At 44.0% G+C, this 26928-nt stretch overlaps 1 protein-coding gene across 1 annotated transcript in view; it reads left to right on the forward strand.

Annotated features, from left to right (window-relative positions):
* Positions 1-26928, forward strand: part of EXOC4 (exocyst complex component 4) — a 622023-nt gene that overhangs the window by 239610 nt on the left and 355485 nt on the right. Inside the window, exon 10 of the mRNA XM_033958806.1 lies at positions 15032-15128. Within this exon, the coding sequence (XP_033814697.1) occupies positions 15032-15128 (97 nt within the window). The remainder of the gene's footprint in view (positions 1-15031; positions 15129-26928) is intronic.

Genomic DNA, 26928 nt, shown 5'->3' on the forward strand with positions numbered 1-26928 from the left:
AATAAATATTGTAGAAATGGCTTATTTTTGCCATAAAAATACTTTTGCTGTTTTCTCAGCAAGTAGTTATTTAAAACAAGTTATTAAATTTAGAGACGAGTATCTGTTCGGGGAATGACATTATTTAGCATCCAAGAGTCTATTGTGTCCAATTCTGGCAGTCTGATCAATTTCTTTGACTGAGTGACCAGAGAATTGGATAGAGGGAGTGCGCTAGATGTGATGAATTTAGTTTTCAGCAAAGCCTTTGAACAATAAGCTGAGTACCCTTCAGGGCTGTGGAGTCGGAGTCGAGGAGTCGGAGTCGGAGGAAATTTTGGGTACCTGGAGTCGGAGTCAGAGTCAGAAGTACAAAAAACTGAGGAGTCAAAATCGGAGTCGGAACATTTATCTACCGACTCCATTTTTAAACTTGGAATACCAATCACGAGCGATTCTTTCAGCTATAGCACCCACTATATACACAGCACAAATGTTGCGAGCAGCTTCTGCGGCCTTAGAACCTTGATTAAAAGCAAAAAGAAGGTGGTGTCGAAAATGCTCATTTCTCTCAACTTGACATTCCATTTTAACGATCTGAAAATTAACCAGTGCTGTGGAGTCGGAGTCGAGGAGTCGGAGGAAATTTCGGATACCTGGAGTCGGAGTCTGAAGTACAAAAAACTGAGGAGTCGGAGTCGGAACATTTATCTACCGACTCCACAGCCCTGGTACCCTTGGTATGGCCCCAAAATGATAGACTGACAGAAGGTAGTTGTCGATGGAGATCGCTTTGAGGAAAGGAATGTAACCTGTTCGGTTCTTGGAGCTGTTCTTTTTCACATTTTTGTAAGCAATATTGCGGAGGGGCTCTCGAGTAAGATTTGCATCTTTGCAGATGATGCCAAAATCTGCAATAGGACACCCCTGATTGTATCAATAACATGAGGAAAGACCTAGTGAAGCTTGAAGAATGGTCTGAAATTTGGCAACTAAGATTTAATGCTAAGAAATGCAAGGTCATGCATTTGGGCTGCAAAAGCCCGAAGGAACAGTACAATTTAGGAGGTGAGAACTTTTGTGCATGAAAGAGGAGAAGGACTTGGGTGTGATTGTATGTGTGGGGAGAGTGTGGTGCAGTGGTTAAAACTACAGCCTCAGCACTCTGAGGTTGTGTGTTCAAACCCATGCTGCTCCTTGTGACCCTGGGCAAGTCACTTAATCCCCCATTTCCCAGGTACATTAGATAGATTGTGAGCCCATCAGGACAGACAGAGAAAAATGCTTGAGTACCTGAATAAATTCATGTAAACCGTTCTGAGCTCCCCTGGGAGAACAGTAATAAATAAATAATGTGAAAAGTTTCAGCCTCTGGTAACCAGAGCTGCTATTGTGACATCATAATGCCTCATTCCACCAATAAAAGCCAACCTCATCAGTGATGTCACAATGGCTTGATTGTCCTTTTCTTGGCTCACTTTTACTATATTTTGATTTCTAGAGTGGTGCAGTGGTTAAAGCTACAGCCTCCGCACCCTGAGGTTGTGGGTTCAAACCCACGCTGCTCCTTATGACCCTGGGCAAGTCACCTAATGCCCCCATTGCCCCAGGTACATTAATTATACTGTGAGCTCACCGAGACAGTGCTTGAGGACCTGAATAAATTCATGTAAACCGTTCTGATTTCCCTTGGAAGAACAATATAGAAAATTGAATAAATAAATAAATGATCTTAAGGTGGCCAAACAGGTTGAAGGTGGCGGTGAAGGTGCCAAGGTGCATAGGGAGAGGAATGACCAGTAGGAAAAAGGAGGTATTGATGCCTCTGTATAAGACCTCAATTCTGGAGGCCGCACCTTCAAAAAGATATAAGCTAGATGGAGTTGGTCCAAAGGAAGGCTACTAAAATGGTGCGTGGTCTTCATCATAATGTGTATGAGGACAGACTTAAAGATCTCAATCTGTATACTTTGGAGAAAAGAGGGAAGATATGATAGACAAGTTTAAATCCCAAAATTTAATTACAAAATATTACTCACCAGAGATGGGTTAAACTCCCCCGATAACCATTTCACAAACCAGTGGAGAAAAAGCCTCAAAAATTTCAATGCAGCAGTAAACAACTTCAATACTGTTTAAAGTCCAAGCTGCTTATGTACTATCACTGGCAAAAAAACTCCACCACCACTGAAATGTAATTATCAAAAGGGTAATATACCCATCACTGTGCACAGGAAAAGCAAAAAAAAGTTTAACTTAGCTTAGGACCATGGTCTGAAACGCCGTGCTGTGCTGGTAGAAAATGTCTGGCCAGATGAAAACACCAGGGCACCATTTAGATATGCAATCCAGAATCCATGCCCAATCCTCCAATAAGTGCCTTGTTTCGCCTCTCAAAGGGTTCCTCAGGGAATGTATCAACTGGAAAACTTCACTCCCCTTCCGTGCACACCGGCACAAGAAAAGCCCATTGCTTAAAAAGGAACTACAGGATCCAACTTCCGGTAGCATTTCCGGGTTACAGCGTCATAGCAACAGCCAAAAAACGGCTGCCATTCGTCCATACAGCTGCCATTCATTCTTCAAACTGTCACTCATCCAAAGAATGCCACCCACTCCACCCGCTGATTAAGGCCATTAGGCCAAACAGTATCCAAAAAGAAAATCCAGCGCTATTCGTGCTGGTACAAAAGCCTCTTCACATTGCCCCTCCATGGGGTAACAGGAATGTGACAGTTTGAAGAATGAATGGCAGCTGTATGGACGACACCAGAGAGAGGAATCTCTAAACCAGTGTCTCGCAAACGTTCTTGAGCTGCGGCACACTAATGGTAATGGCCGCAACTCGCACCAGGAAGTGACATCATCGTGTTGACATATGCGAAGGCCCTTCAGATGGGCCCTGAGATGCCAGTGGAGGGCCGGAGAGAAGGAGAGGTGCTGATTGCCTATAAGATGTGCCTCTCGCCATGAGAAGCTGACGCCTCTCCTCCTCCCCAGTGTGTCATGGCACACCTGAAATCTCAGGAGGCATACAGTTGCGATACACTGCTCTAAACCAAGATTGCTGGAAACGGAACCTGCTTGTTTAAAGGTGACTGTCTGTGTTTGGATGTGGCAGCTGAGCTGAAGCAAGTTGAGACTGTTGTTGGAGAAAAGGGGTTTCTTTCTGCAAAATGTTCTTCTGTTTGGACTATTTAACAAGTGAAGTAGGAGCCAGACTTATAGTGCTTTAAACCTGAGAGAACTGGGGAAATTAACCCAAAAGCTGAGGTTGCTGGACTGGATGTGATATGCTGCTGCCTTAGACACGCGATATAAAAGTTAAGTATATCTTTGCCTTTCCCGAGCTTATGAGGGAATAAGCTCAGGTAGAAGTTTCAATAAAACATTTTCTTGGTTGTTTGGGTTGCAGGGCTCCAGGAAGGTCTGGATGGGACTCTGCCACACAGCACTTGAGTAAATGTTTGTTCTTGGGGCAATCTCAGATCTTTGTGGTTGAGTAGTTTATGCCAGTTCTCGCTGTTGTACCAATTATAGTTATTGAAAATTAGCAGTTATCGCCTAAGTGAAAACCAGCTGTTTGAGAAGAATTTAAGAGATTCCAAGCCTTAACGCCTCTGAAGCAAGGCTTCCCCCTATCTAAAGGACCTAGGAGCTCCAAGCAGTGCATGATGTCTTCCAGGCTGCGCCCTTGTTCCCAAGAGATGAGGGGAATAAACGACAGTATTTGGTGAAAGCCTTAGGTGAAATTGAAGAATGAAGAGTGGCTTGATTATTTGCCAGTTCAAAACAGAAAGGGAACTAGTATACCTGTAGTTTCTTCTCAGTTAACCATTGATCTGATCCCTCATGTTCTCTCCTTGAGAAATTACCTATGCATATCCACGTGAAGACATGACATCTGGAGGCAGGTATGGCCTAGGGCTGATATGTGCAGTGCTGTCGGTAGAGATCTATTTTACAGATGTCTTTCTGGGCGCCTCTTTAAAAGAAGTGAATTCCAAAAAGCGAGATTTAAAAGCCGATGCTCCACTTAACTGGGAAATTGACAAGAGTACGAGGATGTTTCTTTGAAAAACAAAATTATTCATTCTTCCTATTAACGTCAAACTGTGCAGTTTCCAGTGGGGTCTGAGACTAACTGACTTACTGAGGAGCTCGTCTAAGCACAAACTACTGAAGCATGAACTTGGAAGTAGTAGCTCAAATTAACCGAAGAGTTCTTGTTACCTAAAGTCACCCTGCACTAATCAATATTATTGACTGGGTCCGACTTCACACTAGTGAATAAAACAATCTCTCTTATCAGAGTGACTGAATTATGGAAAACCCAAAGAGTACCGCTGGGAATGCTGGTGCCCCCAAGAGTTTCAGTTTTCTCTTTGTCCCAATCTCCTTTTAGATCCCGGTGCAAAGCATTGCTTTGCATTGTATGCAAAGTTCTTGTTGGTCAAATAGAAAAGGGAAATAGTTTAGAGCAGGACTGTCCAACGTCGGTCCTTGAGGCCTGCAATCCAGTCGGGGGTTTCAGGATTTTCTCCATGAATTTGCATGAAATCTGTTTGCATGCGCTGCTTCCATTGTCTGCAAATAGATCTTAATGCATATTCATTTGGGAAATCCTGAAAACCTGACCTGGCAAGGGCTGAGGTTGGACACCCCTGTCCGTTCCATAAGAACATAAGAAATGCCTGCACCGGATCAGACCTGGGGTCCATCCAGTCCGGTGATCCGCACACGCGGAGGCTCAGCCAGGCCTACCCTGGCGAATACCTTAGTCACTCGTATCCCTCAATGTGTCCTGCAAGAAGATGTGCGTCCAATTTTCCCTTAAATCCTAGAATGGTGGTTTCCTCCACCACTTCTTCCGGGAGAGAGTTCCAGGCGTTCACCACTCGCTGTGCGAAGCAGAACTTTCTGACATTTGTCCTGGCCATGTCCCTTCTCAGCTTCAGGCCATGACCTCTGGTCCGAGTCTGAGTCACATTTGCCATCTTTCAGATTTATTAGTATGAGCCGATCTACTATTTTCTTTGTCACAGCCCCCTTAATCTGGAATTCCTTGCCAGCGTCTTTGAGGGAAGAAAACTCCTTAGATAGACTTAAGCCTAACTGAAAGGCTTTTTATTCAAAGATGCAAATTTCAAAGCAAGAGGCCAATTTTAATGCCATTTTAGGCATCCTAACTGACTATCCCCTCCTAATGTTATTACCTTACATGTGTTCTATCCTGTCACCATTGGAATTCCTTCCCCCTTGTTACCACGAGTTTGTCAATTGTCGTCCTATGTCTTTGATTGTTTTAACTTATGTCCTTCCCATTTTTTAAGAATTGTACACCGCTTAGAAAGTGTGATAAGTGGTCAAATCAAATTTTTCAAATAAACTTGAAACTTGATAATAGAGGAACAGCTACAAATAGAGATTTTTAAATTTGTTTTCATTCCTATGGGTTTTCAGGATCTCCACATGAATATGTATGAGATGGATTTGCATGCACTGCCTCCTTGAGATGCAAATCTATCTCATGCATATTTATGGTGGAGATCCTGAAAACCTGACCTGGCTCCGGCTCTCGAGGACCGGAATTGCCTACCCCTGGGCTAGAGAGTTTAGGAATTAGAGAAAAATGATAACAGTAAAGACCAGATATGCCCAATCCAATATTATCCTAGGCTTCATCACCTCTTCCATCCTTTCTCTGGAATTTAACTTTTTTTCACAGAATTCCCCCAGGCATACTATAGTACTGGAGTCCCTCTACCCTTCTTTCCTGTCAGTCTCTTGCACCCCAGTTGAACCTACCTACTGTCCTTTCTTGCTTTTCCCCACCACCCAGCCTTTCTATACATATTGCCTCCATCTCATCGCTCCCTTGTAACTCTCCATCAGATGTTTCTCCTTACCTTTGACCACTAACTTTCCATCCCCATCACCTTCTGTCACCTTTTCCCTCTTTCCATCCCAATATGATTCTGTTATACCACCCACGTAAGCATCTCTCATTAAAGTACGTGCAAGGTTCCTTTCATCTTCACTCCCATGGAAAGTTCTTTATTTTACTCTATGGTCAAGTATGTAATGGAGGGAGTGAGATGGTCTATCCCTTCATGGAGGATCCTTCCTACTGAGTCTACATTGCCTTCTCCAAATTCTTTTAATTTTTGAGCAGAGATATTATTAATTGGTAATTATTAACTAAGCAATATATGTTTGATAAATAGTAGTAGTTGTAGAATTGAAGTTCCTGTTTGCATTTGATGTTGTGAAAGAATGGAGAGAAGCAGCAGTTGTGATGGCCTGCTTTCTAGAGGGATTTCTCCAACATTTCACACTTTTCCAATGAAAAGGCCATTAAATTTGCAGATGACACTAAACTGTTCAAAGTTGTTAAAACGCATGCAGATTGTGAAAAATTGGAAAGACTGGGCATCTAGATGACAGATGAAATTTAGTGTGGACAAGTGCAAGGTGATGCACATTGGGAGGAATAGCCCAAATCGTGGTTGCCAGATGCTAGGATGCACCTTGGGAGTTTGCGCCCAAGAAAATGATCTAGGTGTCATAGACAATATGCCGAAACCTTCTGCCTAATGTGTGGCAGTGGACAAAAAAGCAAACAAGATGCTAGGAATTATTAAAAAAGGGAGGGTTAACACGACCAAGAATGTTGTGGTGCCTCCATTGCTCCATGGTTCGACCTCACCTGGAGTGTTGCGTTCTCAAGAGAGATGTAGCGGAACTGGAGGGGGTTCAGAGAAGAGCAAACATGTTAATAAAGAGGATGGAAAGGTTAGGGCTCTTCAGCTTGGAAAAGAGACGGCTGAGGGGAGATAGGATTGAAGTCTACAAAATCCTGAGTGGAGTAGAACGGGTACAAGTGAATCGATTTTTCACTCCATCAAAAATGACAAAGACTAGGGGACACTCGATGAAGTTACAGGGAAATATTTTTAAAACCAATAGGAGGAAATTATTTTTCACTCAGAGAATAGTTAAGCTCTGGCACGCGTTGCCAGAGGTTGTGGTAAGAGTGGATAGTGTAGCTCAGTGGTCTCAAACTCGCGGCTCGGGGGCCACATGCGGCCCCCGCCAGGTACTATTTTGAGGCCCTCAGTATGTTTATCATAATCGCAAAAGTAAAATAAAACTGTTTCTTGATCCTATGTCTCTTTAGCTATAAATGACAATATTATGATTAAGACTTAGCCAAAAAGGAAAGATTTATAAACTATAAAGAGTTTCAGCTCATGCAAAATTATCATTTCTTTAATAAGACATTAACTATTTTTTATGAGACCTTCCAAGTACCTACAAATTCAAAATGTGGCCCTGCAAAGGATTTGAGTTTGAGACCACTGGTGCAGCTGGTTTTAAGAAAGGTTTGGACAAGTTCCTGGAGGAAAAGTTCATAGTCTGTTATCGAGACAGACAGGGAGGAGGCCACTGGTTGCCCTGGATCTGTGGCATGGAATGTTGCTACTGTTTGGATTTTTTTCCAGGTACTAGTGACCTGGACTGGCCACCATGAGGACAGGCTGCTGGGCTAGATGGACCATGGGTCTGACCCAGTGAGACTGCTATTATGTTCTTATGTTGGAGGAAAGGCGGGAGAAGGGAGATATGATAGTCGTTTAAATACCAACGTAATGTAAATGCGCTTAAGTCGAGTCTCTTTCATTTGAAAAAAAACTCTGCATTGAGAGGGCATAGGATGAAGTTAAGAGGTGATGGGCTCCAGAGTAATCTGAGGAAATATTTTTTATGGAAAGACTGGTGGATGCATGGAAGAGTCTCCAGGAAGAGGTGGCGGAAACAAGAGACTGTGTCTGAATTCAAGAGGGCCTGGGTTAGGCACGTGGGATCTTTCAGAGAGAGAAAGAGATAATGGTTACTGTGGATGGGCAGACTGGATGGGCCATTTGGCCTTTATCTGCTGTCATGTTTCTATTCTTCTGCCAATTGTTTTGTGGTCAAAGACCTCTAATGGAATGCTAGAAAGCCAGAATTATAAGTGAAATTGCTTTTAGACGTAACTGCCATCATATTAGACTAGATGTTTGTATGGAATTCTCTACCCCTCGAGTTATGCAGTTTAGAAAACATTTGAAAAGGCTTTCCAGAGACAGTAATGTTTGACAGAGAATGCTTTTATTTTTTTATGCTTTAAATGTCTGTGTTAAGGAACTTTGTTTTTTATGGTTTTAATTACAAAGGTATAATAAGCTTGCGTTTTTTTTTTTTTTGTTTGTTTTGTTTTTACTACTTTCTCTTTGAACGATATTATGTCTGCCTTGTTTTTAAGCTGTTTAAAATTGTTAGATAATGTGGGCTATACATTTTTGAAATAAAAAAAAGGATTCTGCTTTTGTGCAAATGGAACTGGTGAAGACTGTTTGGTTCGTCCTTTGAAGGGTGTCCATCTAAAGGAGAGAAAAACCATTGCTGAGGTACAGCAGCTCTTAAAGATCGAAAAGAGAATCTATAATTACTCGCCTCAATGCTTACGATGACTGCAGGAAGTCTTGAGGTCCAGGTTTTGGGACAGATCTACTTGTGTGGAATATCTGGGGCCTAGAAGGTCTGCCATCCCCCTCTCTCCCCCCGAATGCAGCTCCAAGTTCAGGATTTTTTATTTTGCCTTTTGCAAACCCCAAACGCTGCCTAACCCACCCCTAGACATACCTAGAAATGTGCCTACAGGATCACACCCTTCATATATTGCTCTACCTGCATATGGTGACAGATACTGTGTAATGCATTTTCTATGGAACACAAATAGCAAAAAAGAGGAAGGAAGGAAAATATACAATATACAGTGGTACCTCGGTTTACGAGTGCACCAGTTTGTGAGTGTTTTGCAAGACGAGCAAAACATTCGCAAAATCGGCGCCTCGGAAACCGAGCGCGCTTCGATTTGCGAGCGCCCCCCACCCCCTTCGTGAACCGGTACCCTCCTCCCTGTGATCCGCACAACCCCGCTGCCATCGGGCACCCCCCCCCCGCCGTGACCTGAGGTCCCCCCAACCCACCCGAACCCTCTTCTTACTTTGCTGTAGCCTCCGCAGCGGCACCGGCACCAGAATGTCCTGTGCGTGATTCCGGTGCCTGAAGATCTGCTTCCTGTGCTGGGCCTTGAGAGTTCACGTTCGACGTGAACTCTCAGGCCTTGAGCATACACACATGCTCAAGGCCCAGCACAGGGAGCAGATCTTCAGGCACCGGCACCACACACAGAACATGCTGGTGCCGGTGCCGCTGCGGAGGCTACAGCAAAGTAAGAAGAGGGTTCGGGTGGGTTGGGGAGAGCTCAGATCGCGGCTGGGGGGGTGCCCGATGGCGACGGGGGGGGGGGGGGGAAGTGCGGATCGCAGGGGGGAGGAGCAGTGCTGCTGGCCTCGATGGGGGAAGGGTGGGGGGTGGGAACGTATCAAAGCGAGTTTCCATTATTTCCTATGGGGAAACTCGCTTTGATAAACAAGCATTTTGGATTCCAGGATGCTCCTGGAACGGATTATGCTCGTAATCCAAGGTACCACTGTACCAGAAAACAGTCACTCCATATGGTCAGTACACAGCAACGTCAGAAAAAGTGTTTTAAGTTGAAAGAAAAGCCTCAGACACGGAGAGGTGTTCCCACTCTCTTCCACCCAGGCATCACGGGCAAAAAACTTTTGCATATAACTTATTACTGGCAGGTGGGAGCCTGAAAATAGTCAAAACTAACTAGGAAAAACAGGCTAGTTAGAAAAGAGCTAGGCCGACGATCGTTTTACTCGGGGAAAATAAAAACGCTTTCAGGAAGCGATACCCCCCCTTTCTTTTTTTTTTTTCCCTCTTGTTTTAGCCTTCCTTTTATTTTCATTTGTACAATGTAATTTTAAAAAACTTTCCCTTCCCCTTTCTTTCCTTTTGTTCCATTCCCATTGCAATCAAGTCTTTGGGCTCCTTTTATCAAGCCGCGCTGGCGGTTTAACAGGGATGGGAAATTTCATGGCGACACCAGAAAATATTTCTTCACCGAAAGGGTGGTTAATCGCTGGAATAATCTTCCACAACAGGTAATTGAGGCCAGCAGCGTGCCAGATTTTCAGAAAAGATGGGATTGGCATGTGGGATCTCTTCATGGAGGTAGTTAGGGGCTGGGCCATTAGGGTGGGCAGACTAGATGGGCCGTGGCCCTTTTCTGCCGTCATGTTCTATGTTCAACTGCCGGCTGCGCTAGCCGCTAATGCCTGCCTTGAGCAGGCGGTAATTTTTTGGCCAGCGCGGGGGTTAGCGCGTGATTAAAAGTCACGCGCACTAACCCTGCTAACGCGGCTTGATAAAAGGAGCCCTTTATTTTGATCTTAATCCCCCTATTTTTATTTAGATTTTTTTTTCCTTATACATAATTTTAATATTTTAAATAATTTTTTACTTTTTATTATTGTAAACCGACCAGATACTTGTGATGGTCGGTATATCAAAAAATTAATAAACTTGAAGCTTGAATCGATAGTCTGGAGCGTTGGTGTCACGGCCCTGAAGCAGTGGCTTAAAAGCCACGAAACGATCGTCAGCCTGGCTCTTTTCTAACTAGCCTGTTTTTCCTAGTTAGTTTTGACTATTTTCAGGTTCCCACCTGCCAGTAATAAGTTATATGCGAAATTTTTTTGCCAGTGATGCCTGGGTGGAAGAGAGTGGGAACACCTCTCCGTGTCTGAGGCTTTTCTTTCGCCTTAAAACACTTTTTCTGGCATTGGTGTGTACTGACCAAATGGAGTGATTGTTTTCTAGTCTATAATGCATTTTCTACACATAAATCTGGGTTTCCATAAGTAGAACACCTTTCTACAGCTATCACCGTTTATTTGCCTATACACTTCCCCCTCTGCATTAACAAATTCCGTATCTACGGATTCATTTATTCACGGTTTTAAATCAAAAAATAAATTTTAATTTTTCAGGCTATTGTAAGCCCTGTAAGCCACCCCTTAAGCTTTACCTGGTGGTCTAACGGGTTTTCGGGGCAGCAGCGATCTTCCCACACTCCTGCCCTGTGCAGATCGCTCACAGGAAATGACTCGAGAGACTACGGGAGCTCAAGGCAGCCATTTCCTGTGAGCGATCTGCACGGGGCAGGAGTGTGGGAAGATCGCTCCTGCCCCGAAAACCCGCTAGACCACCAGGTAAGGCTTAAGGGGAGGGGGCTTACAGGGCTTAAAATAGCCGGGGGTTAGGGGCAGAACGGCACAAATATTATACGGGGGTTTTTGATATTCGCGGGCCGGCTCTGCCCCAAACCCCCGCAAATACGGAGGGGGAAGTGTAGTTGTTTTGAGATCACATCTTGCTCTGCTTATTTGCCCTCTATTTCTATAACTCTTTACCACCTGCTGTAAAGACTGAGATGTCAATATAAATTTAAGACTTTTCTATGCACTTGGACATTTCCCAGTGATTTGTTGGGTTTTATACAAGTAGTTCCTGTGTTCTGAGTATTCAGATACGAGTATTTACCCATCCATCAGCATTCGCGTAGGCTCTGTGCTAGCTAATGCCATTGCTGTGTTTAGGTTTTGCTTGCGCACTTTGTTTTTCCTGTTTTCGATGATTAGAATTGCAGCAAGAATAAATCGCACAAGCCATTCTAGGAATTAAACACTGGATGGTATGTGCCAGTAATGATATTGTGCACACATCTCAATTGGTGACGACACTTGCCTACATTGGTTGCACTTTCTGCTTCCTGACTCGGGAAAGGAGTGAAAGAACCAAGAACATGACTTACAGCTTGCAGGAACATTTTATCTTGACCAGTTTGAGCTTTAAAGTGGGCCACAGACAATGTGGTCAGCTGTGTGTGAAATCGTATTAGCACGGCCAATTGCACATCTAAACATTGGGTATGTAATTTGTAATCTTGGAACAACAGAGGTCTGTCGTGATTAAATGCCAAGATTTAAAACATTCAGGTTGGAACATCCCAGCCTAGATGTTGCTACCCCTGTGCAAGAAAAGCAAAGCGAAGATTTTTAAATAAAATAACAGTAGTTATGTGCAGAACAATATGAACATCACTCATCTGCTAAAGTAGGACAAGCAGGCAGCATATTCTTACAAGTGGATGACGTCATCCACGGAGCCCGGATGCAGACAGCCTCGCAAGCAGACTTGCTTGTAAAACTTTAAGAAAGTGCGCGAGTGCCTTCCCACCCGAGGTAGGGCGCGCGTCTCCTCAGTTCTCAGTTTTCCGCAGAGCCGTCAAGCCGTTCGTTTTGATGCTCTGCGCTAGACTTAGTTCTACTCGTTCCTTCTCTCACCGCAGCTCGTATATTTTCTTTACAGGGTCTCTGTGTTTATTTGCGCGTTTCTTTCTAAAAAAAAAATTTTCTAGTTTTTTTTCTTATTTTCTTCGGGTCATGGCAGGGCCTACTCGCGGCTTCAATATGTACAAATATGTCTTCCATTTGTGGCTGATTAATGATATTGTAACGGGGCTCCTAAAGGTGCTTTAGAAAATTATTCTCAAGAAATTAGGAGCATGTACCTTGGTTTATGAGCATAATTCGTTCCAGAAACATGCTCGTAAACCAAAATACTCGTATATCAAAGCGAGTTTCCCCAAATGAAATAATGGAAACTCGCTTTGATACGTTCCCACCCCCCAAGGCCAGCAGCGCTGCTCTATCCCCCCCCCCGAAAACTGGCATTGCTCCCCCCAAAGGCCCCCCCCCCCGCAATCCGGCACCCTCCCCCCCCCCCCCCCCGCGATCTGGCACCCTACCTCCCGCCGCGACCTGAAGTCCCCCAGACCCACCCGAACCCGCTTCTTACTTTCATCTGGCCTTGGCACCGGCATGTCCTGTGCGTTGGTGCCGGTGCCCGAAGATCGGCCTCCTCTTCTGTGCTGGGCCTTGAGCATCTGCGCATGCTCAAAGCCTGCGAGTTCACGCTCTCTCCGAGATTCAATGTCTAAATGCCATCATTGGGAAATATGTTATCCGATTTAAAATTGAAATCATATATATTCGCGGATGACATTACAGTTATTCCCATAACCTCACTGACTCAAGAGACAGAACAACTCATCTCATCTGTCCTTACTAAGGTAAAACAATGGACTACACAATTTAAATTCAAACTGAATTCCGAAAAAAACTAAGATTTTTGGGGGCAAGTCCTAATAACAAGATCATGAATACTTCTTTGAGATTAAACGGGTTAGATTACCCAATTAATTCTACTATCGAAATCCTTGGTATCATCTTGGACCGAAGCTTGACTTTTGAAGAACATACTCTCAGGTTAAAAAATGTTTTTGTCACTTTATGGAAACTTCGTACCATTGAACATTATTTTGATTTCTTCTCTTTTCGACTGCTGGTTCAATCTTTGATCTTAAGTATCTTAGATTATTGCAATATTATATACTTGGGATCTTTTAAGAAAACCATCAAACGACTGAGAATCGTTCAGAATGCTGCAGTCTGTCTCATTTATGGTCTCAAGAAATCGGATCATGTAAGTTCGTATTGAAAAAAACTACGTAGAAGTAAGGGTCGTTTTTAAGTTTGCTTCAAAACCATAACAGGTTCATCCCCAATCTATCTATCTCATCATTTCGAATTTCCAGGCACAACTTGTAAACGTGGTGTTCACTTGTTCGCTTTTCCATTCTTGAAGGGCTGTATCTAAGATCATAAGAACCTAAGAATTGCCGCTGCTGGGTCAGACCAGCAGTCTGCTCCCGCGGCAGCCCTTAGGTCAAAGACCAGCGCCCTAACTGAGTCTAGTCTTACCTGGGTACGTTCTGGTTCAGCAGGAACTTGTCTAACTTTGTCTTGAATCCCTACAAGAGATTCCTCGATAGAACACTATCATTCCAAGCAGACAAATGGAATAAATGTTTAACCAACTTTATTTGCAAACACACTTTCTTATCAAACTTTTAGGAAGTCAATTAAAACTTATCTCTTTGATAAATTTCTCTGACTCCATTTCTGCCTTGATGTATTTTTAAAACACTTCCAGATAAATTTGATTAATCTTAACCTTCTAATGTAACTTTGAAAGTTTTTTGTAATATCACTGTCTGTACACTTCTCCCTCCGTATTCGCTGTGATAGGGGATTAACAGACCCACGAATACAGAAAAACCGCGAATAACTTTTTCATGTTTTTTGCTGTTTTCTGTTCAAAACCATCGTGAACATGGTGGGAGACTTGGCCTGTTCCTGAAGGAGAGGCAAAACACGGTGAGGAAAGTGCCGGGAATCAGCGATTTTCTCTGTAAACGCTTGGAATCAGCGATTTCTCTATGCAAGCTGATGTAATTTGGGGGGGAGGAGCCAGCAAGCTAAAAACCTCGATTAATTGAAACTGCGATTGCTGAAACCGAGAATACAGAGGGAGAAGTGTATATAGTTTCTTCCTCTGTAAACTGCTCTGAACTGTTTGTGGTATTGCGGTATATAAAAATAAAGTTATTATTGTTATTATTATTATTAGAGGAGCTGCTGGAAAGTGTAAAACTTACCTCTAAGCCAGTGTATTACAAACTGTGTGCCCCGAAGGATTCCAGGTGTGTCCAGAGATGGCGAGGAGGAGAGGCACCGGCACTGGTTGACTGCTTACAGGACGCGTTTCCTGCGGCGATAGGCATGTCCTGTAGTCAGTCAGCAGTTGCATGCGCCTCTCCTTCTGCAGCGCTCCCCACCCCCCACCAGTGGTAATAGGAGGCTCAGGGCTGCGGCTGGAGGACATCAATGGGATGATGTCCGCCTGCACATGATGACATCATCGTGTCGACGTCCGGGCATTTCCAGGTGCCCTCCAGCTGCAGCTCCGGATTTGTGTGCCAGCAGCGTAAAAGTTTTGCGACACCCTACTCTAAGCATTCAGATTCTTTATAACCTGCCGTAAAGGACACATTTTTATTTTATTAAACTGATTCATGCTCTTGGAGAGTTGTGGTCCTTTGGGTAGGACTCTGAAGGCTAAAATGAATAATTTTGAGGCTCATTAGATTAATTATAATTCCTTTTTTCCCTTTCCCCATCTGCAGGAGGTCCTGATGATAATTTAATAGAAGGCGGGGGGACAAAGTTTGTCTGCAAACCAGGAGCCAGAAACATTACGATCATATTCCACCCATTACTAAGGTAAGACTTCACTAGCGGGCAATGTTTTACACTTCCCCCTCCCCATTCGCGGTTTCCCTACTCGCGATTTCACATAATCGTGATTTTTTTTTGGGGGGGGGAGGAGGGAAACCCCCCCCCAAAATTTTTGTCTTCCTCCCGGCATCCCAGCCTTACCTGGTGGTCTAGCTGGTTTTCGGGGCAGGAGCGATCTTCCTATGCCATTAGGAAATGGCTGTGGGGAGTTCCCGTAGTCTCTCAAGAGACTACGGGAACTCCCCACAGCCATTTCCTAATGGCTATCTGCACAGGGCAGGAGCGTAGGAAGATCGCTCCTGCCCCAAAAACCAGCTAGACCACCAGGTAAGGCCGGGATGTCAGGGGAAGGTGGAAGGTAGGCGGTTTTTCACCATTCGCGGTCCGGCTCTGCCCTTATTCCCCGCGAATAATGAAGGAGAAGTGTATAGTAACTAACGCCGGTTTTTATAAAGCTGCGACAGAGGTTTCTGCCAAGGTAAATGCTTCAAAGATTCTTATCAGCATTGGAACATTTACCTCACTAACCTGTGGTAGAAACCTCTACCGTGGCTTTGTAAATGGAGCCCTAAGTAAATGTAACGAATTATTGGACTTATGTAAACATTTTCTTACTTTTATTTTTATTGAAGTAATAATTTTACCCATTTTTACTACTTTTACCTAGTTGCATCCGATGTTTGCAGTTAAAACTAAAAGCGGAAGGGAGATGCAAATGCCGATTCCTCAGTAAGCCAAATGAAACAGCAAAATTAGGAACAGAGTTTTGCGATTGCAAACCTCGTCACACAAACAGTGGATCATCTCATCTCAAATTTTGCTGTTCAGCGACTTTAGCCTGGAGTCGCCTGTGTTTGAACTGGGTACTGGGTCTCCAGTCTAACAGAACAGTGATGAGTTGAGTCACTGGAAAGTAAAGTTGAAGCTGTTAGCAATTCTTGGTGAACAGATATTGTGGTTCAGAGAACGACACAGGGAGAAATTTTCCCCTGTCCCCGCGGGAACTCATTCCTACAAGGTCCGTCCTCGTCTGCACATGCCTCAAACACTTTAAAATCATAAGTGTTCGAGGCTTAGCGGTTAAGCCAGAGCTTACAGCACAGGTGTCAAAGTCGGTCCTCGAGGGCCGGAATCCAGTCGGGTTTTCAGGATTTCCCCAATGAATATGCATGAGCTCTATGTGCATGCACTGCTTTCAATGCATATTCATTGGGGAAATCCTGAAAACCCAACTGGATTACGGCCCTCGAGGAGGGACTTTGACACCCCTGGCTTACAGGAATGGGGCAGGGACAGTGACAGCGACAAAACTCATGGGGTCCGGGAAATTGAGTTCTTGCTGGGACGTGCCATTCTCTTAATTTGTAGTTGCAGTACATTTACTTTTTACTCAAAAATTATTATATTAGACAAGATGTTTTTTTTTTTTTAACTTTCACTTAAGTTAAATTTTTAATGTGCTCTTCTTCAGTGTACTTTACTTACGTGTAAAAATATACATTTATTTTTACTTAAGTACTTTGGCAATTCCAGGTATAGGCAATTCCAGTCCTCCAGAGCCGGAGCCAGGTCAGGTTTTCAGAATCTCCACAATAAATATGCATGAGATAGATTTGCATCTCAGGGAGGCAGGGCATGCAAATCCACCTCGTACATATTCATGGTGGAGATCCTGAAAACCTGACCTGGCTCCGGCTCTCGAGGACCGGAATTGCCTACCCCTGGCCTAGTACTTTAAACAACACTGGTAATGGGAAGCATGAGCATTGTTCTCTCTGAGTGCTTCTCCTGCTGTGTGAAGTGCTGCTATGCAGAGAAAAGGCCTCTTTATAGGAAAGTCTTCTTTGTCACATTAAAAGTATATGCCTGCTTGATTTTGGCATGACTTCTACGAGAATTTGCTTTCAAGTTGAGTGCAGGCCTGATCTGGAAAGGCAAATTGCATAGTGAAGAGCTTTCTGCTTTGGAGAGGAGGTCTTGAGGCAGATTCTGTCGGAAATATGAATAGAAGGCTATTGAATGAGTCTGAAAAAGATGCGGGTCCGTTGTGTTTATTGTGCTCTCTCTCTGCCCCTAGAAAGGATGGCCATCTTGGTGTTGCATTGGGGCATAAACAGCTGGTCAAGCCTGAGGTTGAAGTTGTAGTCTCTTAAGGGCTTTTTATTACAAACCATTGTAAATGTACCGAAGCCTGTAGGAATTGAATGGGCTTCAGCGTATTTACTTTGGTTTTGTAAAAGGGGCCCTTAGATATCACATGCTGATTGCTGCGGTATACTGCCGAAAGCACGCAGGTGCGCCGACGATTCTGTGTCGACATCTGCGCGCAGGACAAATGCGTGCCGCCGGTTCTGCCGCTTTCACGCCTTACCGTTAGCATTCTGAAGCAGGGGTGGGGAACCGCCACAGTATATTTAGAACTGTTGCGCTCCCATTGGGGGTTGGGGGTTGGGAGGGGGAACCCCCCCAGTACACTGAAAACTTCTATTCTCTCGCTCTTCGGGAGTTTTCAGTGTAGTGGGGGGGATGGGAGTGCGAGCAGCTATAAGTGTAGTGGGGGTTCCCCCCCCCTCAGAACACTAACGGTAAGGCGTGAAAGCGGTGGAACCAGCAGCGCACTCGTCCTGCATGCAGATGTCAGCGCGGGATTATTGGCGCGCCAATGTCCAGTGCGCTTTTGACATGCCACCAATTGCTGCTCTTTGCTGTGGCAGGCAATACCTGTCCTGGTTTATATCATCCTCGTTTGCGAGGGAATCTTCTTGCTAGCAACCTTCTGTTTAAGTGACTTTTGTGGAGAAATCTGACCAGGATAAGTGGCCAAAGGAATTAAAGGTAATGGATGAAGTACCTCACGGGTCGCATCGAAGTGGAAGAGGATATCTTCTTTTTCAAGGGTCCCGCAGCAACAAGGGGACATCAGTGGAAAATCAGGGGCGGGAAACTGCACGGTGACACTAGGAAGTTCTTCTTCACCGAAAGGGTGGTTGATCGCTGGAATAGTCTTCCACTTCAGGTTATTGAGGCCAGAAGCGTGCCAGATTTTAAGGTCAAATGGGACAAACATGTGGGATCTATCCACAAAGATAGATAGGGAGGGTCATTGGAGTGGGCAGACTTGATGGGCCGTGGCCCTTATCTGCCGTCTATTTCTATGTTTCTATGTTACTTCCAGTGAGAGTCAATGACAATTTTAGGAGTAAGATTTGATTCAGGCCTCACAATGAACTGTCGAGTGGCTAAGAGAGTGCAAATATGTTTTGCACAAATACATTTATAGTATCGAGGGAAACTGATGTTGTCATCTTTTGACTTTCGTACTGTTGTTGAGGCTTGACTACTGCAATGCCCTGTACCTCGGAATAACGAAAGACTAGGTGCAGGACGTTGCAAGTGGTACAAAATGCTGTGGCCAGATTGATAACGGGAACGTCAAAATATGCTCATATTGCACCTTATCTTCGACAGTTACACTGGCTGCCAGTGGCTTTTAGAGTTCAGTATCAGGTGGTGATGATTTGCCATCAATTCCTATAGGGTGCAATCCCAGAATTTTTCAAAAGCCAGATGACTAATTATCATCCTAAGAGATCATTGCGCTCTGAAAATTCTGCTCTTTTAAAGGTGAATGCCAATCCAAAATATGTCCAAGCCAGCGTTTTTGTTGTGCAGGGGTAAAATTGTAGAACTCGATTGTAGGGCAGATATGGAAATATGCTAATAGAGGTACATTTAGGAAACTACTAAAAACACAACTGTTTGTAAATGCCTTTTTATAGGGTCTGATTCCTTCTAATTGTAGATTTTCTGAGGATCTATAGTCTGTAATTGAGAACGACATGGGAGAGGCCACTGCTTGCCCTGGATCAGTAGCTACTGTTTGGGTTTTTGCTAGATACTGGTGTCCTGGATTGGCCACCCTGAGGACGTGCTACTGGGCTTGATTGACCATTGTTCTGACCCAGTAAGGCAGGGGTGTCAAAGTCCTTCCTCGAGGGCCGCAATCCAGTCGGGTTTTCAGGATTTCCCCAATGAATATGCATGAGATCTATTCGCATGCACTGCTTTCATTGTATGCTAATAGAGCTCATGCATATTCATTGGGGAAATCCTGAAAACCCGACCGGATTGCGGCCCTCGAGGAAGGACTTTGGCACTCCTGCCATATTGGGTGAGACCAGTGGTCCATCTAGCCCGGTGTCCTGTTTCCACAGTGGCCAATCCAGGTCACAAGTACCTGGCAGAAACCCAAATAGTAGCAACATTCATTGCTACCAATCCCAGGGCAAGCAGTACAACACTTCCAAGTTCAGAGTTAGACTTTAAGCCAGTCCTGGCTTTCTGACCACCCCCATCTTGGTGCATTATGGGCCTTGCAACACTGATTTCAATGGACAAAATCAGGCACTACAAATCCCACACTGCTTTGGAATGCAAGTCCAAATCCAGGACTGGATAAAAAGTCTCCTGCCTGGAACTGGGTAATTCGACATCTCTGCTACCATAGCACACAACAAAATGTAATACTGTATTTGAAAGTATGACACTCAATTATGCATTTAAGTACATGAGAATTGCCATATTGCAGGGGTGTCAAAGTCCCTCCTCCAGGGCCGCAATCCAGTCGGGTTTTCAGGATTTCCCCAATGAATACGCCTGAGATCTATTTTCATGCACTGCTTTCATTGTATGCTAATAGATCTCATACATATTTACTTGGGAAATCCTGAAAACCCGACTGGATTGCGGCCCTCGAGGAGGGACTTTGACACCCCTGTTCTAAGATTTAAATAATATCTATAGGGTATTTTGTTCTTTCTTACTGAAATGATATTGTTCCTGGGGGGGGGAAGCCTCTCGCGTCACTGGCAAGCTGAAAATACACAAAAGATAATTCTAGACCAGGGATGGGCAACTCCGGTCCTCGAGGGCCGGAATCCAGTCGGGTTTTCAGGATTTCCCCAGTGAATATGCATTGAAAGCAGTGCATGCAAATAGATCTCATGCATATTCGTTGGGGAAATTCTAAAAACCCGACTGGATTGCGGCCCTCGAGGAGGGACTTTGACACCCCTGCAGTAAGGGTATTCTTATGTCTCTGCATTTGGCCTCTGGATGTTTCCCTTAACTTCTTGTCACTAAGGATTTTAAGTTGGAGAAATTGAGGCCCATTCCTGAGAGGAGATCCATCAAAGGCCTGGAGAAAAAGAGAGTTGTGGAGACTGAGAGGAGTAAAGTTTGTATAGATCTCAAAAGCGCACACACTTCTGCAAGTACTTTGTAATAGAAATGAATTTGGTTAGTCAGGTTTAGATATTCTGCTTACCCTTTGAGCTTTGGTGCAACATCTAGGGATATCAATCAAGTATGACTGACTGGCTCCCAGGGTCCTGGCCTACACCGACTGAAGCAGCTCCAGTTATGTTGGTAATTTATTTACAGCCCCTGTTTATCAGTCACTGTCTGTTTTGATAAGTGAAAATCAAACTTGTTCCCCCCACTGTACAGTTAAGCAAATCTCGCCAGGAATGAATTAGCGCATTTGGAGTCTCCCTCCTCAGACTTAAAACTGTCATGTCTTAAATTACAGATACCTGGGGCAGTCTCAAAAGATTTAAGAAACTTCTGAATTACTAACCTGCCAGCACCGGGCTGTGATAGTATGAAAAGTCAAGGTTATTTACAGATTTCTTTCAATCAATAGAAATTGCATTACATTTTGCCCCCCCTGGGCTCCACCTATGTCCCTTTTTCTGACTTCACTAAGACCGTCAGATACCTGGATAATGTCTGTCTTCTGCCTTCGTTTTTACTTGTATATCTGGAAGCAGACAGAGAGCGTTATAACAAGTTCTGTGGGCATCACTGTCTTAGATTTTGCAGCTTGATTTGAGTAGTGCTTTCGATTTGGTTGATCACATCATTCTTCTGGAGTGTTTGGAATCCATTGGAATTTCGGGAAGTGTCCTGAACTGGTTTCGTGGATTCCTGGGTAAAAGATCCTATCAGGTGTTCAAGGATGACATTTTGTCCTATCGCTGGGAAAACTCCTGTGGAGTTCCTCAGGGCTCCCCTCTGTCCCCCACCTTGTTTAACATCTATCTTGTTTCTTTGGAAAATTTGTTACAGAGCTTAAAGCTTAAATTCTACATTTATGCGGACGACATTACTATAGTCATCCCGCTAATTTGTTTGTCATCTGAATTTATAAATTCATTATCAACTATCTTAAACCAGATTGAATCTTGGATGGCTGCTTTCAAATTGAAATTAATTACGGAAAAAACTAAATTTTTCTTAGCAACTCCCAACGACAAGATTAAAGAAACAATGATACATGTTAATGGGCTGGACTACAACATCAAACAATCCATAAAAATGAAAATATTGGGAGTAACTTTGGATAAATATCTTATATTGGAAAAACATACTGATTTAATATTTAAGAAAAGTGTCTTGGTGCTTTTGGAAACGTCGTACCATCAAGAAGTATTTTGACGATGCCTCTTTTTGTTTGCTAGTTCAGTCCTCTATTTTAAGTATTCTCGACTACTGTAACATTATATATTTGGGTGCTTATAAGAAAAGTCTTAAAAAATTGAGAGTGGTTCAGAATACTGCTGTTTGCCTCAAAAACTTCATTGGTTACCGTTGGAATCCAGAGTCTTATTTAAGTTTTCATGTATTTGTTATAAAGTAGTTTCTGGTATGTTACCAGGTTATCTTACTCCTCATTTTACCTTGAGTTATACTAATAAGAGTACACGAAGAGTACATCTGTTTCCATGTCCCTTTATAAAATCTTGTCATTAGAAGAAGTTCCTCAAGAGAACCTTCTCATTTCAGGCCGCCAAATTGAATACATGGCTTGCAAAAATTATATTAGAAGCTTCCTCTTACCTTGATTTTAGAAACAGATAAAGACACAACTATTTAACAGACTGGTATCCTAATGTATCTTGTTTTTCAACTTAATACCTTTTTATCCTATTTTATCTCAAATTGTTGTATTTCACCTATATTGAACCTAAGAAAAGAACATAAGAATTTGCCTCTGCTGGGTCAGACCAGAGGTCCATCCCGCCCAGCGGTCCGCTCCCGCTGCGGCCCCTCAAGCCTATCACCTGTGCAGTGGTCCCTGACTATTCCTATAACCTAGCTCAATTCCTATTGTACCCCTCAATCCCTTTATCCTCTAGGAACCTATCTAAACCTTCTTTGAAGCCCTGTGACGTGCTCTGGCCTATCACGGCCTCCGGAAGCGCGTTCCATGTGTCCACCACCCTCTGGGTAAAAAAGAACTTCCTAGCGTTTGTTCTAAGCGTTTGTTTTAATTTAATCTCACCCAATTTTTTAGATGTTTTCTTAATTGATGTGTTCATTCGTATTGTATGTATTAGGCTTGATTGTTGTGAACCGCCTAGAACTTCCGGTATGGCGGTATATAAAAATAAAATTATTATTATTATTATTTGTAACCAGAAGGCCTCAGTCTTCTGAAAGAGGACCTGAAATTGGTGGAAACCCCCATGTCTTGGAGTGGAGAAGTAGTCTAATGGTTAGTGCCGAAGAAGAAAAAGAAAAAAATCCAATGAGTCTGCAGTAAGTGTTGAGCAACAGAACCAAAAAAGAAAATTGCAGATCTGATGTCCTTGATGCCGGAACTTTTGATACGACATTTTGTTGACTTAAATAAAGATCCTGCATCAAGCACATCAGTTCTGCAGCTTTCCTTTTTGCTTGTAACGGTTAGTGCAGCAGACAGAGGTCCAGGGGAACTGGGTTCAATTCCCACTGCGCTCCTTGTGACCCTGGGCAAGTCCCTTAACCGTCCATTGCCCCAGGCCCAAACAGGAAAAAAACCAACAACTTAGATTGTGAACCCATTAAGGACAGAGAAAGTACCTACATATAACGTATACACCACTGCATATGTTTAGTAATGCTATAAAATGATTAGCAGTAGTCTTACATTGTGCTATAGACTGAAGGGGCGCTTGAGTTTAAGGATGGACAAAAGGGTTTGTGGTGTGTATCTGTGCAAATTGTATTCATAGACTAGAAAATGTGGGGCTCATAATCGAAACAGAAATACGTCTAAAATCCCACCCATATCGGCACTTGGATGACCTTAAAGACAGGTGCCGATAATCAAAACGGGTTTTAGGCGTATCTAAAAACAGCTTAGGCCTTTTCGGTGCTGCTGTACGCCCAGAGCTGAAAGGGGCGTTTTAGGAGGAGTGGTAAGAGCGGGATTTGGACGTGAGCTGACCTAGACTTAGTCGTACCGCAAGTATAACCGGAAGTTTAACGAGACTGCCTAGACCAGTGTTCTTCAACCTTTTTACACCCGTTGACCGGCAGAAATAAAAGAATTATTTTGTGGACCGGCAAACTACTAGGACTAAAATTTAAAAATCCCGTTTACACCCCATCTCCGCGAGCTCGGTCCCCGCAAACCATCTGATCCCATCTGCACAAGCCGCAATTATATATTGAACGTATTTTATTAAAGTATAAAAAGAAACAATATTCTGAACAATTGTGATTTTATAAATACAAATATACAGAGCACGGACCAACAAAACCCCTCTCTCCCCCTCCCCTTCACATATATCCCCTCTACTATCAAGAAAACTGAACAAGCCAAGTTATTATAGAATGCTACATAGAAATATCATGCTAACAGAATACTGCAGTCCCCAGTTATTTCTCTAGCAGGATATATATTTCAAATCTGATATATTCTAATGACAAAATAGAAATAAAATTATTTTTTTCTACCTTTTGTTGTCTCTGGTTTCTGCTTTCATCCTCTTTTCACTCTGCCCGTTCCATCCAATGTCTGCCCTCTTCCCCTTCCATATGTATCTGACTTCTTTCTATGCCCCTCTTCCCTGTCCATCCAGCCTGTTCCTCCTCTCCTTTTTACATCATTCATTCCACTTCACTGCCTTCTTCATTTTTATCTCTCCTACACCGGATCTAGCATCTTTATCCCTCTCTCATTTCTCTGCTGACCCCCTTTCCAGCATCAATGTCTCTCTACTTTTTCATTCCTCTCTCTCCCCTTTCCCTCATCTGATCTCTCCATTCCACCCTGACCCCCTTCCCCTCCTGTAATCTCCCTGCCAGCTGTTTCCTTCCTTTTTTCTTTCTCCCTTCCCTTCCTTTTTTTCCTTCTCCCTACCCTCCTCCCTCTATCCAACATTAACTCTCTTCCCATCCCTTTCCCTCCTCCCCTCCCAGCAGCATCTCTCCTTCTATCTCTCTCCAAGTCCAGTAACAGCTCTCCCTTTATCCAGCAGCTTCCCTGCCTCCTACAGTGGCTTCCTCCCCTTCAGCAGCTCTCAGTACTTGCCTGCAGGAAGTTGCCGGTAAATCACTGCCCTGCAAGTAGCAGAGCTGGTGGGAGGGGAGACAGCCATTGTGAAGGCTCCCCAGGATCTTGCTCGCACACGCTGACCATCTCCCTCCACCTACACCTGAATCTGCAGCTCTCTCCGCGGCCTTCTTCAGCAACTCGGCAGGGGGGGGCGATCAAGGCAGGCTGCCAACGTCGGGACTTTCCCTCTCTGAGTCCCGCCTATTTTGTTTCAAATTCCTGTTTCCGAACAGGCGAGACTCAGAGAGGGAAGGCCCCGACGTCGGCAGCCTATCTTAATCGCCTGAGGCTGGGAGGAACATTAATGAGCAGGAACCGCAATCGGCAGGAAATTTAACTGCCGACTTGATCTCGCCGGCCCTGTGTGGACCGGCAGAAATTTTCTGCGGACCGGCAGTTGAAGAACTGTGGCCTAGACGGAACTTATACATAGTAGCTTAGGCGATCTAAAAATCCAAATTGACCAGATAACAATCGCAGGCACAAAGTACAGACTCCCAAACACTCCCCCAGTGATCAATGACCCCCACCGCTGCCATAAAAATCAGAATAAAAACGTACATACCTACCTCCAGAACATCGGCATCTGGCATAGGAAAGCCTAGTAGAGCTGCACAGAGGTGGCCTTAGTAGTCTTGGGGGGAGGGGGTGAGCTAGTGAACTGTAGAGAGGAAGACCCAGGCCAATAAGCCACTCTAACCACTGCATTCATGAGCCCACCAAAATCCTACTGGACTGCCATATAGGTGCCACCTGCAGCCATAAGAGCTATTGGGGTTATAGACAGGTGAATATAGTGAGTTTTGGGGAGGCTCAACATTACTTATATGGGAGTTCTGGTGAGAAGTTTGTGGCACCCTTTTTGTGAAGTTCACAGCAGTGCCCTGTAAGGTGCCCCCACTGCTCTGTTACCACGTCTGGGTGTCAAGTCCATCACTTTGCTAACCTCTCCCATATCTAAAAGGTCTTGTTATAGGCGTTTTTGACGTGCATGAATTTTTGGACGAGAATGGGGTATAAAGATAGACAACTTATCGGTCTGGCCGATCAAACGGCTGCACATATAAGTAGACGATTCTAGAAAAAAAATTATTTTGGACTGTTTTTCGAGAATGGACTTTGGACATGCCCGGCTTTGGGCGACTAATGACTTAGGCCCAAAACGGACTTAGAAGTGTTTTTTGATTATGCTCCTCATAGTATTTATAGACCACTTATAGCCTAAGCGGTTTACATTCAGGTACTCAAGCATTTTTTCCCTATCTGTCCTGGTGAGCTCAATGGAGGTATTAAGTGACTTGCCCAGGGTCACAAGGAGCAGCATGGAGTTGAACCCATAACCTCAGGGTGCTGAGGCTGTAGCCCTAGTCACTACACCACACGCTCCATATATACTTTGTGCACATGAACAACTCTTTCAACACTGCACCCAACCTACTCCTTTAAACATCCCTACAGGTGACCTGCACATTCTTTTATGGGTGAATACTGTATACCATTAATGTGTGTAGCCCTTATCTACAAAGAAAACAGGATTTATCTGTAGGGGAAAACTCTAAAATTACATCCATTCTATCCATGCCCCTCATTGCGAATCACTGAATTGCATCATCGGTGACTATTATTATTATTAATTTGGATGTTGCTCACATCTTTTTCAGTATTAGCTCAGGGTGAGTCATATTAAGATACACGAGGTATTTCTTTGTCCCTGGAGAGTTAAATGACTTGCCCGAGATTACAAAGAGCAGTCGTGGGATTTGAACCAGGCACCCTTGGATGTCAAACCACTTGACGACTCCCCCCTTATTTTAAAAAATAGGGAACATGGCCATAAAAAACATAACATAGTAAATGACGTCAGATAAAGACCCGAACGGTCCATCCAGTCTGCCCAACCATACATGCTCCAAAAATTAATCATTTAATTTAAATAGTCTTTTTTCTTAGATATTTCTGGGCCAGAAACCCAGAACTACCTGCCTGGTAGTGTGCTTAGGTTTTATCTACTGGAGTCTCCGTCAAGGCTCACTCACAGACTGTGCAAGCCTGCCCAGTATTGGCCTTAGTTCCTTTGATGTATACCTATTAGGAGCTCCTTAGGAGCTCTTATGTGTAATTTCCTTCTCTTCTCTCTCAGCCCTCACTGGACAGCTGCCTTCATCTGTTGCAGCAGAGCAGCGCACAAGGCAGGCATGAGATTTTCGTGCTCCTGACTGGCCCCAAGCCGCTCCCTGAATGGCTGCTGTCAGTTCTCACGACTCGCGAGACCAACAGATTTTTTTAAAAAAGGTACCGGGGGGGGGGGGATATATTCAATCCATAAGACACACCTACATTTCCACCTGCTTTTTTGGGGGGGAAAAGTGCTTCTTATGGAGCGAAAAATATGATATTTTG

Source organism: Geotrypetes seraphini, chromosome 9, assembly GCF_902459505.1.
Source record: "Geotrypetes seraphini chromosome 9, aGeoSer1.1, whole genome shotgun sequence".
Lineage (NCBI taxonomy): Eukaryota > Metazoa > Chordata > Amphibia > Gymnophiona > Dermophiidae > Geotrypetes > Geotrypetes seraphini.